Source organism: Pristiophorus japonicus, chromosome 1 (assembly GCF_044704955.1).
Source record: "Pristiophorus japonicus isolate sPriJap1 chromosome 1, sPriJap1.hap1, whole genome shotgun sequence".
Classification (NCBI taxonomy): Eukaryota; Metazoa; Chordata; class Chondrichthyes; family Pristiophoridae; genus Pristiophorus; species Pristiophorus japonicus.
In genome coordinates, this window is record NC_091977.1 from 166,852,756 (window position 1) to 166,864,560 (window position 11,805).

Consider the following 11,805-nt stretch of genomic DNA (forward strand, 5'->3'; position numbering starts at 1 on the left):
AAGAGCACATTCTTAAGCACTGAAATGGGGAGGGGAAGAAAGAACAAAATGGAAGGTCTGTGATAGAGTGGAAGACAGGAGAGATTAGAGAGACAAAAGGGATGATGGGCTGTTGGGGTAAAAAGACGACTTTTCTTCAAGGTGGACTTCCTGAAATAAGGGATCGACACCTGTCCATATAGCGGTCACGGAATCAATCAGACGAAATCTTAGATTCACTTTTTCAATCTTTATTCAAGCATATGCAGGGGAAGCATTCCAAATGAACCTTCCATGATTGATAGTTTTAGTTATACAGTTCTGAGGTGTGCGACCCGCTTGCAAAACCTACTATGACCACCGGTTGGTTTACAGCTGATTTACGAAGCTATATTGATTCATTAACCCTCATCAGACTGGCTGCCGAGTGGTTTCGCAACCTCTCCATCTCATGGGCCGATCTCAGCCTTTTGGAATGTGTTGTTCCACAGTCTTAACCTTGCTCTGGCGCATAGTGGTGAGTGTGGATCCCACGATGTGGCGAGAGCACTGGTTTGAGGAACGTTAATATTCCCTTTACTGGGGGAGCTTTCCATGGGTGGTGGGCGGGGGAATATGGTGCAGCATTTAATTGGCTGCTGCAACTTAAATTGGTAGGCCAGCCATTATTTAATTCAAGAAATTGTACTATTGTCAGAAAAGAAAGAGGACTAGAAATTGCGTAGTGCCCCGTTTGGGGCAATAACTTTTGCGAGAGTGTAAAGTATCGGCAGGTGCTACACAATTGATTCTGATGGAGACTTCTGGTTTAGCACTTCAAGAGGGAAGTGGAGTGTTAAATCAAGCGCTACCACTTCCCTTCGAGCACCACAGGGAGTGAGAGGGGCAGTATCGGCAGAGCTCTGTACAATGTTCCGTGCAGCGCCGACAGTTTTACAGACTCCTTCCCTTCCTTAAAGGAAAGGGCTAAAGCAGTGTTGATTGAATCCTAAGGCTGTCAATGTTGGGCGAAGGCATCTGCGATACGCGCATAGCAGCCCCAATCACAAGAGTGCAGGGCTGTGCAATTGTGACCTACAAGAAAAGCAAAATCTAATACACTGGGAACAGAATTAAATGTTGGCCTATCTGACCACCACTGCCTTTAATTATCGTTCCCCAAGCGGCCAGCCAAGGTGACAATGCCTCCTGGAGCTGCCGTTGTTGACGCCTGGCAATGTTGCAGGGGGCGGAAGTTAATATTACATTGGGCAATGGGGCGACGCACACCGGATGACGCCATGATCTCCGGGGTGCAAGAGATCAAGGTGGTAAGTCTTAGCGCCAGCGCTAACCCGCCGTAGAAGTTCGCGGGCATCGGTGATTCCGCCCCACCCGGTCGGTAAGCCCTGAGTGCCCCGTCTCGATCGCCGGAGGTGCTAATGGAAGATGCAACGGAGGCCAATTTCTCCCCCAGAATATCTGACACTGCTACATCAGATCACAGAGTCCCCAATTTTTCTGATTCTTTCATTAAAGGTAAAGTAAGGCAATCTCTGGCACTGAGGGAAGCAGACCAACTAAAGGGACGGCGCATGCCCAGTGAATGGAAGTGTTCGTAATTGGGTTGCTAACTCTGGTTGGAGGCATTATTGGAAGTTTGATCACATGACATGCTGATCACATGACATGCTGACCACATGACACCTACAAATGTTAATGCATTTATCTTACAACGGTTGTGTTCCCTGTAGTTGAGTATCTTTGCTCGTGGTTCCGCGCTAGTAGATATCGTGCAAGAACCAGTAGGCCACCAGCAGGTGACAGAGGGAAACCGAGGGTGGGGGAGGGAGTCGCAGGGGGAAACCATAGATGGGAGAAACTTTGATTACACCAGTAATTAATAGTAACTCAATGAAATTGCATTGATGATTAATTGCAATAGTGGTGGCACTCAGATTATTCTCAATCAAAAATAACTCACTGATAGTCTATAGATAACTGGTAGCAATATATGTATCCGATATCCGACCTGCAATTAACTGTAATCCTATAACCCACTTATATTCACTCTATAACTACAGCCTAATTCTCCCTGCACTGCACAAGGTGCGGTCAGGCTCCCCAGGCGACACCATCTTTAACAAGTCCCATCTCTCTTCCTATCTCCTTGGGTCCTGGTTTGGACAGGTTTGTGAAGGTGACAACTTTGAGCTGAGAGCCTCAGACAGCACCAAGAAGTACTTGGAGTTCACATGTCAAAACTGGCCAGCACAGGCTGACCTGAACCAAACAGAGATCTCTCACAAAGGGCAGTGGACTCATTGTTTGGGGGACTTCTCACAGGGCACATTGTATTGAAGCATCCCATGGCCCTCAGTGCAAAAATCTTCCAGTGGGAATCCTATTTCTGTCCCCTTGTTCCCCATTCACCCACCAGTAGAATCAATTTTTCGCAATGTACCCAGAGTAAAGTCCCAGGTCTTAACTCACACCTTTAATGACTGATCCTTTCTCTGCGCTGCTCTCACTTCCACATTGTTACTGCTGCTATTGCTCTGAGCTCTGCAAGAAATGCTGAACCCCACACCTGCCCCATTCCCCAGTCCCACTCATTCCCCTGCCTGAACCAGCATGGATTGGTTGGGCCAAATGGCCTGTTTCAGTGCTGTATATTCTATATAATTTTATGTAATCCCAATGCCTCGATCCCCATTCTCCAGTCCCAACTCCCCCAAGTCCCCATTTTTCTAAGTTAAAGGTGCTATATAAATACAGGTTGTTGTTGTTGATGATGAACTATGCATTTCAAGCAAACAATACCTTACATATCAGCGGACAGTTAAATTTCTGATGTTGTATATGTCCCTAATACAGCCTGAAAGAAACTGCATAGAAGTTGAGTGTCATTGTGACTTTGACTAATATTGGCAATTTAGTGCCTCTGGCAGAGGTAGGCTCCAGGTCTGCACTAAACTGATGGAATTACTCCTCTATTGCCTCAATGGAAACCAGGGCCAAAATCGGCCTGGTTGGGGGCGGTAACCTTTCCGAGGCTGCACATTCTGCACCCAGCGCAAAAATGCTGCCCCAGAAGAGAAATTGGGCTTACTGCCCGACAAGAAGGAGAGAGCAATGTCACGTGTTCCACTTTCTCTCGGGGCGGAATCGGGGGCATTACCCAAGCGAACGTCGGAATGCTACACAGTCTCTCCGCTCAGCGCTGATGCATTCCCCAGGCCCTCCTATTTCCGTTAAAGGGAGGGATGCTGCGAGCTCTGCAGGCCTTTTGGTGGGCCTCCACTCTGCCACTGGGGATGCGAAGTGCCATGATCTCAGCCCGGTTCTGAAATGGAGTGCCGGGCTGCAAGATCATGGCACAGACCCCGCAAAATCAGAAGAGAAAGGGCTGACTGGCACGGCAGCCGCACCTCCCCTTTAAGTTTCGCCCCGCGATCGGTGTGCGGCCCAGTTCACAATTCACAAGGCTGGCGCTGATATTGCCTGCGGCAGCCTCACAGGCCGCTGCCCAATTTTTGCTGCGGGACAAAAACAGCCCGCCACGGGTCGAACAGGGATCTCCGTGTGCAATGATGACATCATCATCGGAGGTGCAGCCACCCGGGCGCTACCAGCGGGGGATGTGGCACTATCGCTAACTCCCATTCAATTTCACAGGAGCCAGTTGCACCACCCCACCTCCCCCCGGAGGCGCTAACAGGAGGCACACAACAGGGGAATTTTGCCCCCGCAGTCTTCTTGTGTTCTACTGATTGGAGAGGTTTAATTATCACTGGGTGTAACTGTAAATATAGAAGTGTGGGTGCCAGACACTTCCAGTCATGCTTGATCAGCCTAGCTTCCCTGCATTGGCCTCCTGATCTTTCTCTTTAAAGCACAGGTAAAAAAGAGTTCCAAATGGAAACAGTGTGTTCTGTGCTTATGGTGAAAAATACAACAAAGCACAGCAGGAGCAATTCTAAATGTATCCACAAGCTCGAGATGGAAAAAGCTGAAAAAATAAAATAGATACATCTTCAACAGTAAAGTAGTCGCTACTATAAATCTTCAGAAGATGGCCTGCATATCCACATCCACCTGTCGGAATGCCTCTTTTATATTGGTGTTGTTTTTTTTTTTAAAAAGAGGTGAGTCACAGGCAACAAGGGATGGAAATTCAAAATGGGATATTAATGTAAAATGTAAGTACAATTTGCGTGCATCGAATTGTATTTTAGCAGGAGCTAGATGGTCATCAATATCGTTTTCAGAGGAAAATTGTCACGGGCTATCTATGAACAAGGAGTCAGCACTGCAATTTCTTCCAGCCACCCTAAATCCACCCCAAAAGCAGATGGTAATCACAAGGAAAAACTAGGTCTATGAGTTAGAACTCTTAAGTAACAGTAAAATTTTGAGTTAAGTTTACCCACACCAAATGGTCTCCTTCCTGATAAGCTTGTACATAACAAAGTAATGGGATTTTTTGAATGTAGTTTACCTCTTTGGCTGGCTGTAAAGTGATGATGTTGCCTCTCATGTTGCTCCCTGCTGTGGATGGTTCCAAACACTCTGCCACACATCCGGCAAGACACACACTTTTCTGATGCCACAAACTTGTCCTCTCGTTGCAGGGGTTCATCCCAGTATGGATACTCATACGACAAATTACATTTATCTTTGTAATGTACGGTCTACAGTTGAAGCACAATATATTGACTACATATAGTTTTAAAATATTACTTTCAGCTACCAATGTACAAAACAAAAAAGTTAGCAGTGTGCTTACTGGTTGTGATATTGTACAGTAATGAACATATTTCCTGTGCACATTACAAAGAAATTGCAATTTTTTTGCCTCATTTTATTGAAATCATTACATTTTCACAAAGATGTTGCATAAATACCTTAACAAAATGCTGGCAATTTTTCTAAGTAACGCTTAAAAAATAGGATTCTGTTTTATTTGCCAATCCTTTTGAGGTCATTTTTAAGGCCTAAGTTGTGCAGTTTCAAATTTAGTTTTCAGAAAACATGGATTTGGTGAGTTAGGAACATAGGAACAGGAGAAGGCCATTTATCCCCTCGAGCCTATTCTGCCATTTAATGAGATCATGGCTGATCTGTGACCTAACTCCATATAGCCGCCTCTGCCCCATATCCCTTAATACCTTTGGTTATCAAAAACGTATCAATCATAGATTTACATAGGCTTACATAGGATATACGACGCAGAAACAGGCCATTCAGCCCAACCAGTCCACGCTGGCATTTATGCTCTACGCAAGCCTCCGACTGTCTTTCCTCTGCCCGGGCACTTCTGACCAGAAGAAGTGAGAGCCCCTCAAATCATCAACTGACCCAGCATCAACTGCCATTTGTGGAAGAGAGTTCCAAACTTCTACCACCCTTTGTGTGTAGAATTGTTTCCTAACTTCACTCCTGGCTCTAATCTTTAGGCTATGTCCCCTAGTCCTCGACTCCCCAACCAGCGGAAATAGTTTCTCTCTATCTACCCTATCAGTTCCCCTTAATATCTTAAAAACTTTGATCAAATCACCCTTTAACCTTCTAAATTTCAGGGAATACAACCCTAATTTGTGTAATCTCTCTTCGTAATTTAACTCTTGGAGTCCGGGTATCATTCTGGTAAACCTACGCTGCACTCCTTCCAAGGCTAATATATCCTTCCTAAGGTGTGGTGCCTAGAATTGAACATAGTACTCCAGGGCTAGTCTAACCAGGGCTTTATATAGCTGTAGCATAACTTCTACCCCCTTGTGTTCTAGTCCTCTAGATATAAAGGCCAGCATTCCGTAAGCCTTTTTGATTATTTTCTGTACCTGTCCATTACATTTTAATGATCTATGTTCCTGAACCCCCAAATCTCTTTAGACCGCCACAGTTTCTAGCTTTTCACCATTTAGAAAGTACTCTGACCTATCCCTTTTAGAGTCAAAGTGGATGACCTCACAATTGTCGATATTGAAATCAATTTGCCATGGTTTTTCCCATTGGCTTAATCTATTAATATCTTTATAATTTCATGCTTCCATCTACACTGCTTACAATGCCACCTGTCTTTGTGTCATTAGCAAACTCAGATATGTGGCTTTCTAATCCCATCATCTAAGTCATTAAAAAAATATGGTGAATAGTTGAGGCCCCAACACAGATCCCTGTGGGACACCACTAATCACATCCTGCCAATTAGTGTACCCACCCATTATCTGTACTCTCTGTCTCCCTTCACTGAGCCAATTTCCTAACCAGGTCAATAATTTGCCTTCAATTCTATGAGCTTCAACTTTAGCGAACGATCTCTAATGAGGACCTTTATCAAATACCTTCTGGAAGTCCATATAAATAACATCCATAAACATTCCCCTGTCCACTATTTTTTTTTTTTTTATTTGTTCCGGGATGTGGGTGTCGCTGACAAGGCCAGCATTTCATGCCTATCCGTAATTGCCCTTGAGAAGGTAACTTTAGTCATCTCTTCAAAAAATGTATTAGAAAACCAGATGGCCAGTTTCTTTTAAAATGAGAGAACCTAATGAAAATTGACTACAATGTTTAGTACAATAAAAGAACAGTTGATAACGGAAGAGCAATATGCTCTCAATACCCCACTTGACTTGTATCACATCCTTTACCAGACACTTCAATTGAAATCTCAAAGCCCATTCTACCAACTGCAGGCTCATTCTTGCTGACCACCACCTTTTTCTTCCAGTTACCCTTATTTAAAAATGGATATTTGCATTAAAACAATCAGACTATCAGCATGTTGCTTTGGCAATGATCACGTTAGAATGTTAGAGTTTGTAGCAGTTTTATCACATAACTGGAATTTATAAAAACACAAAACATGATATATTTTTATACATTTCAGCCAATAGTGCAATACTACATTGTTTTCATTAATGTTTCGATTCTTTTCTAAATTCCTGGCTTGTGCATATGTCCATAGAATGGTTATCATCAGCATTTGTTACAACTAAGTGCTTCAAAATTTATTATATATTTGTAGCAAACCGAATGGTCCCAAAATTCCCAGGTTGTGAGAGAGCCTAAGTTTGATGTTCACTGGGGGGTGCCTCCCAGAACATGGGATTGAAACCAGTTCTGCTGGGGTCCACTCTGTTTAGATTAAACCTTCACATTCCAGTCGGGATAGAGCAGTGGGGGGGGGGAGGGGGTTGTAGCAGGTCTTCCGTTGAGTCACCATACGTCAAGGGGGCGCACTGGGATGAGAGTTCTTGGGCTTTGACAAGAAATTCTTCCCTTTACTCCCTTGAAATGTCAGTTGAGACCAAGCACGAGTCCCTTTGAGGCCACAAACCTTGACTGGAATGCGATACCCAATCCTGGGTGATCAATTATCCTCTCTAGCAGCAGAGTGGCTCCCATTGGAGTAAAAAGACTTAGGTATTTTTTTTTCCCTTTGGCCCATTTGAGCCTCTGGTTGTTTCAGATGGACCAGCAAGGCAACGCTCCACCTTAGGAGGATGGAGTGGGATAGGATGGGTTGGGGTGGGTGTCAGTGATGCACTAGGCAGGTGCAAGCAGCCTATAAAAGTAAAAAAGAAAAGACTTGCATTTGTATAGTGTATTTCATGACCTGAGGTCACCCCAAAGCACTTTACAGCCTATTAAGTACTTTTGAGTTATATTTCCTGTTGTAATGTAGGTAACGCTGCAGCCAATCTGGGTACAGGAAGGTCCCACAAACAGCAATGTGATAGTGACCAAATAATTTTTTTTTAAACTGACGTTAGTTGAGGGATAAATATTGGTCAGTACACCAGTGATAACTCCCCTATCTTCTTCGAAATTGTGGCATGGGATCTTTTATACCCACCTGAGAGACGGCACCTCCGACAGTGCAGCACTACTGCAGTATAGGTACTGCACTGAAGTGTCAGCCTAGATTTTGTGCTCAAATTTCTTGGAGTGGCACCTGAACCCACAACGACCTGATTCAGAGGCAAAAGTGCTACCACTGAGCCACAGTTAACACTGTAGCCAGATATACAAATTACCTGGTTCCAATCTGGGACTAAGGCAGGTAGGGGCTCTGCTCTGTTGTACTTACCCAAGCAAAGAAGGTTCCCAGAGATTTTCAGGGCAATAAATTCAGAGTTAGAAAATATTAAACCAGAAAAGAACAGCTGTTTGAAGTTTTAGCAGTATTTCCACAGCATTTTCAGTTCAATTTAGAAAAAGAATTGATATTTAATGTTAAAATGGTGATCTCGGAATTCCAAAAAAAATGTACAGCACAGGACATACTACGCTTCACAACCTTGAAAAGTGACATGCTTTCTCACTAAATGGTCTATGTAGATCTAATCAGGATTAATTTGTCTCTTTTACAATTCCTAACTTTTCTCACTTGTGGAGCTCCACTGTATACTAGATGATAAATCATGGAGAATACTACGGATACACACCTCTTCATGTTCCTTCAGTTTTTCTCGCAGCACTTCAATCCCACACTTGTCACAGTATACTCTTCCAATATGTTTAGCTTGAAAGTGATGCTTTAGGGCTGTTTGACTGGCAAAGTAATTGCCACAACGCACACAGTTGTAGGATTTAATAGCCTGCATTATTCTGTGACACTTCCATCAGTTTCTGAAAACCATCTAGAAATTCTGCAAATATTCAAAAAACATCAGATAAAACAATTATATGAAATGCAAGCAAAATTGTAATTTGATTGAAAATGGCAGAAAAGACTAATTAACTGGGGTTGCTATTTGGAGACAGAAACATCTAGGTGACCCTTCTATATATGCCTTCGGTTAAAAAATACACATCTGCAGAAAAAATTCAAAGCTGATGGTAAAATAACAGTGGTTGAATTTCCATGGGGGTTCTCCCAATCATAAGATTCACAGAAACCTGGAGAAACAACAAGAACATTGTGTATGCCATTCCTCCAGAATTTCTGCAGATCTTGTGTCAAAGTTACAACAATTGGGAGAAGCCCCACGGAAATTCTCCCCCACTTAAGGCAAGGTAAAATATAAAGAAAGAATACAATAATGTATGGAACAAGGAAAGGCCCATCAAGACTATTCCTGCCACAGGCCATGTACAATTTACTCTGTCATGGATTCTGTTTAAATCACCCAAAGATAAAATTCTTAGCTTATCACCTCCAAGTGGAACTGCAGCACAAAATCTTGCGCTACAGTTCCTGACGGGGGCAGGACCAGGGACGCAAAGTTTCCACACTACACGGTGGGACACGTAGCGCTGGTGAGTAGACAGGGCCCTTCCCTTTCATTAAAGGGGAGGGCCAAGCTGCCGACTCTGTCGGCTGGACCACCAGGGAGCAGGGTGTCGGGCTGCAAGATCGCGGCACGGACCCCGCGATCTACAATCAAGAAGGCCACGACCAGTAAGTCGGCCATTTTTTTTTTACTACCGCACCTCTCTTAATTTTCATCCGCGAGCAGTCTACAGCCTGGTATGTGGCACGGGGCGCTATCAAATTTTCGCTCTGGGGTGAAAACGGGTTGCTGCTCACGGTGATGATGTCGCCATCGCTGGCGCAGCGACCCGTAGCCTGTGGAGAAACTGTAAATGACAGACCGCAACTTCCTTCAGGATTTCCGCATTAGGCCGCGCATGCGTTAAACCCTGAAGTTGCGGTCAGTTTCAAAGGCGCAATGAGAGCTGCTAGTCCACCATCATCAGGACCGCAAATTCCGGGCCACTGTTTAAGACCATACAAATTGCACTATAACTTTTAATAATACGCCAGCATAACATACGGATAGCCTTCATAAGTATACTCACTTGTACTGTTTGCCAGCAGTGTGCTGTGAGTTCTGCAGCAATTGCGGTAGCGGAGAGGCCTTTGCCTGCGCTCCTGCTTTGTTTACATCAGTAACCAACACCTGAGCACCAGCTCTCAGCGTTTAGGTGGCGCCTTTATGCAAGCTAAAAAAGCAACCGAAAGATAAGCAAAACAGCGACTGTGCAACTTTAAATGCAGAATCTTAATTAGCAACAGTAATCAGCAAGCCGCCCCGTTGTCAGGGCCAAGTGGAATGAGATAGATCATAAACAGAAATCGGCAGCCGAGCTCCCGCTGGTCACAGCTCTGCCTCCCGGGGAGACCAAGCGACAGAAATGTAGCGGCTCCCCCTCCTGGTGCCAAAGCCGAGAGCAGCTGCTGCTCAGCCCGGGCCACTTACTCTGCCAATATCTCCCCGCACTACTCGCTCTGTGTATGTGTTCGGCTGATGAATGGGTGGTTACAGCTCAGTATTTCCAAGCAGTTCCTCCTGTTTTATTCGCAGATTGCATTTACACACCGAGGCGCATGTTATGTCCTCTCGTCCCTTCACCAGTCTAACTGCAGATCCCAGCTAGTCCTCTGCAGTTCCGATTCACGCCTCCGGGGAACAGCATTCCTGAAGCAGGCGGCATTAAAAAAAAAATCAGTGCGCTTCAAACCCATTCGAAAAACAGGAAGCGAGGGTTGAGAAAAGTCAGTGTAAGTCAGCTTCTCAGCCCTTCAAGGAACTCAGAAGCAATTCACACTCACTGCACTTGGGGACGGGAAATGCACTGTTAGAAAAAAAGTATGGTTCAATTTTTGCTTAATGGATAAAATTATTGTATAGGAACAGGAGTCGGCCATTCAGTGCCTCGAACATGTTCTACTATTCAGTTAGATCATGACTGATCTCTCCCTGGACTCCATTTACTCACTTTTACTCCATAAACCTGGATACCCTTTCACAACAAAAATCTATCGATTTCAGTCTTGAAAATTTCAATTGACCCAGTGGTACATGGCCTTTTGGGGTAGTTCCAGATTGTCACTATCCTTTGTGTGAAAAAGTGCTCCTACAGGGACTTGCTTTAATTTTAAGATTATCATCTCATGTTTGCTCTATTTTCTCTGTCACTATCCTATTGAATCACTATTATTTTAAAATATCTCTATTAGATCACCCCTCAACCATCTAAACTCAAGGGAATACAAGGCAAGTTTCTGGAACCTGTCCTCATAATTTAACACTTTAATCCCTGGTGGCATTCTAGTGAATCTGCAAAGTACCCCCTTCAAAGGCCAGTATATCCTTCCTGAGGTGTGGTGCCCAAAACAGAACACAATACTCCAGGTGGGGTCTGACCAAGGCTCTGTACAACTGAATCATCACTCCCTCACGTTGGAATGAATTCCCCCAGAGATATAGGCCAACATTCCATTAGCCTTTCTTTTTGTACCTGCAGTGATTTGTGTATGTGAACATCTAAATCCCTTTGCTCCTCCACCGCATCTAATCTCTCTCCATAAAGAAAAGGTTCTGATTTATTTTTCTCAGATCCAAAGTCGGTACCTCACATCTCCCCACATTGAACTCCATCTGTCATAGTTTTGCCCACCCACTTACACATTTGAAATGACAGGTATTTCCAGTTTGGTGCAACCTCACCAGAAGTGTTTCATTGATTTCTAACTTTACTACTACAATTTGTATTGATATAGCACCTTTAACAAAGTAAAACATCCCAAAGCCCTTCACAGGTGTGTAGAAAACAAAAAAATTGACAAAAACCTTTGAAACCAAGCCACATAAGGAGACATTAGATGACAAAAAGCTTGGTCAAAGAGGGAGTTTTAATGAGCACCTTATAGGAGAAAAGAGAGATAAAGAGGCAGAGTGCTTTAGGGAGGGAACACCAGCATTTAGGGCCTAGGCAACTGAAAGCAATGCCATCAATGGTTGAACAATTAAAAACAGGGATGCTCAAGGGGGCAGAATTAGAGGAGTGCAGATATCTCCGGGGATTGCGGGGTTGGAGGACATTACAGAG

General features: G+C 44.1%; 1 protein-coding gene across 1 annotated transcript in view; it reads right to left on the bottom strand.

Annotated features, from left to right (window-relative positions):
- The window catches only part of LOC139259126 (2'-5'-oligoadenylate synthase 1-like), a gene marked incomplete at its 5' end in the record, with an annotated part of 55,574 nt that extends 46,983 nt beyond the window's left edge, over window positions 1-8,591 (bottom strand). The window contains 2 exons of the mRNA XM_070874877.1: window positions 4,460-4,652; window positions 8,415-8,591. Coding sequence (XP_070730978.1) covers window positions 4,460-4,652; window positions 8,415-8,591 — 370 coding nt within the window. The remainder of the gene's footprint in view (window positions 1-4,459; window positions 4,653-8,414) is intronic.
- Between the last annotated feature and the right edge of the window lie 3,214 nt (window positions 8,592-11,805).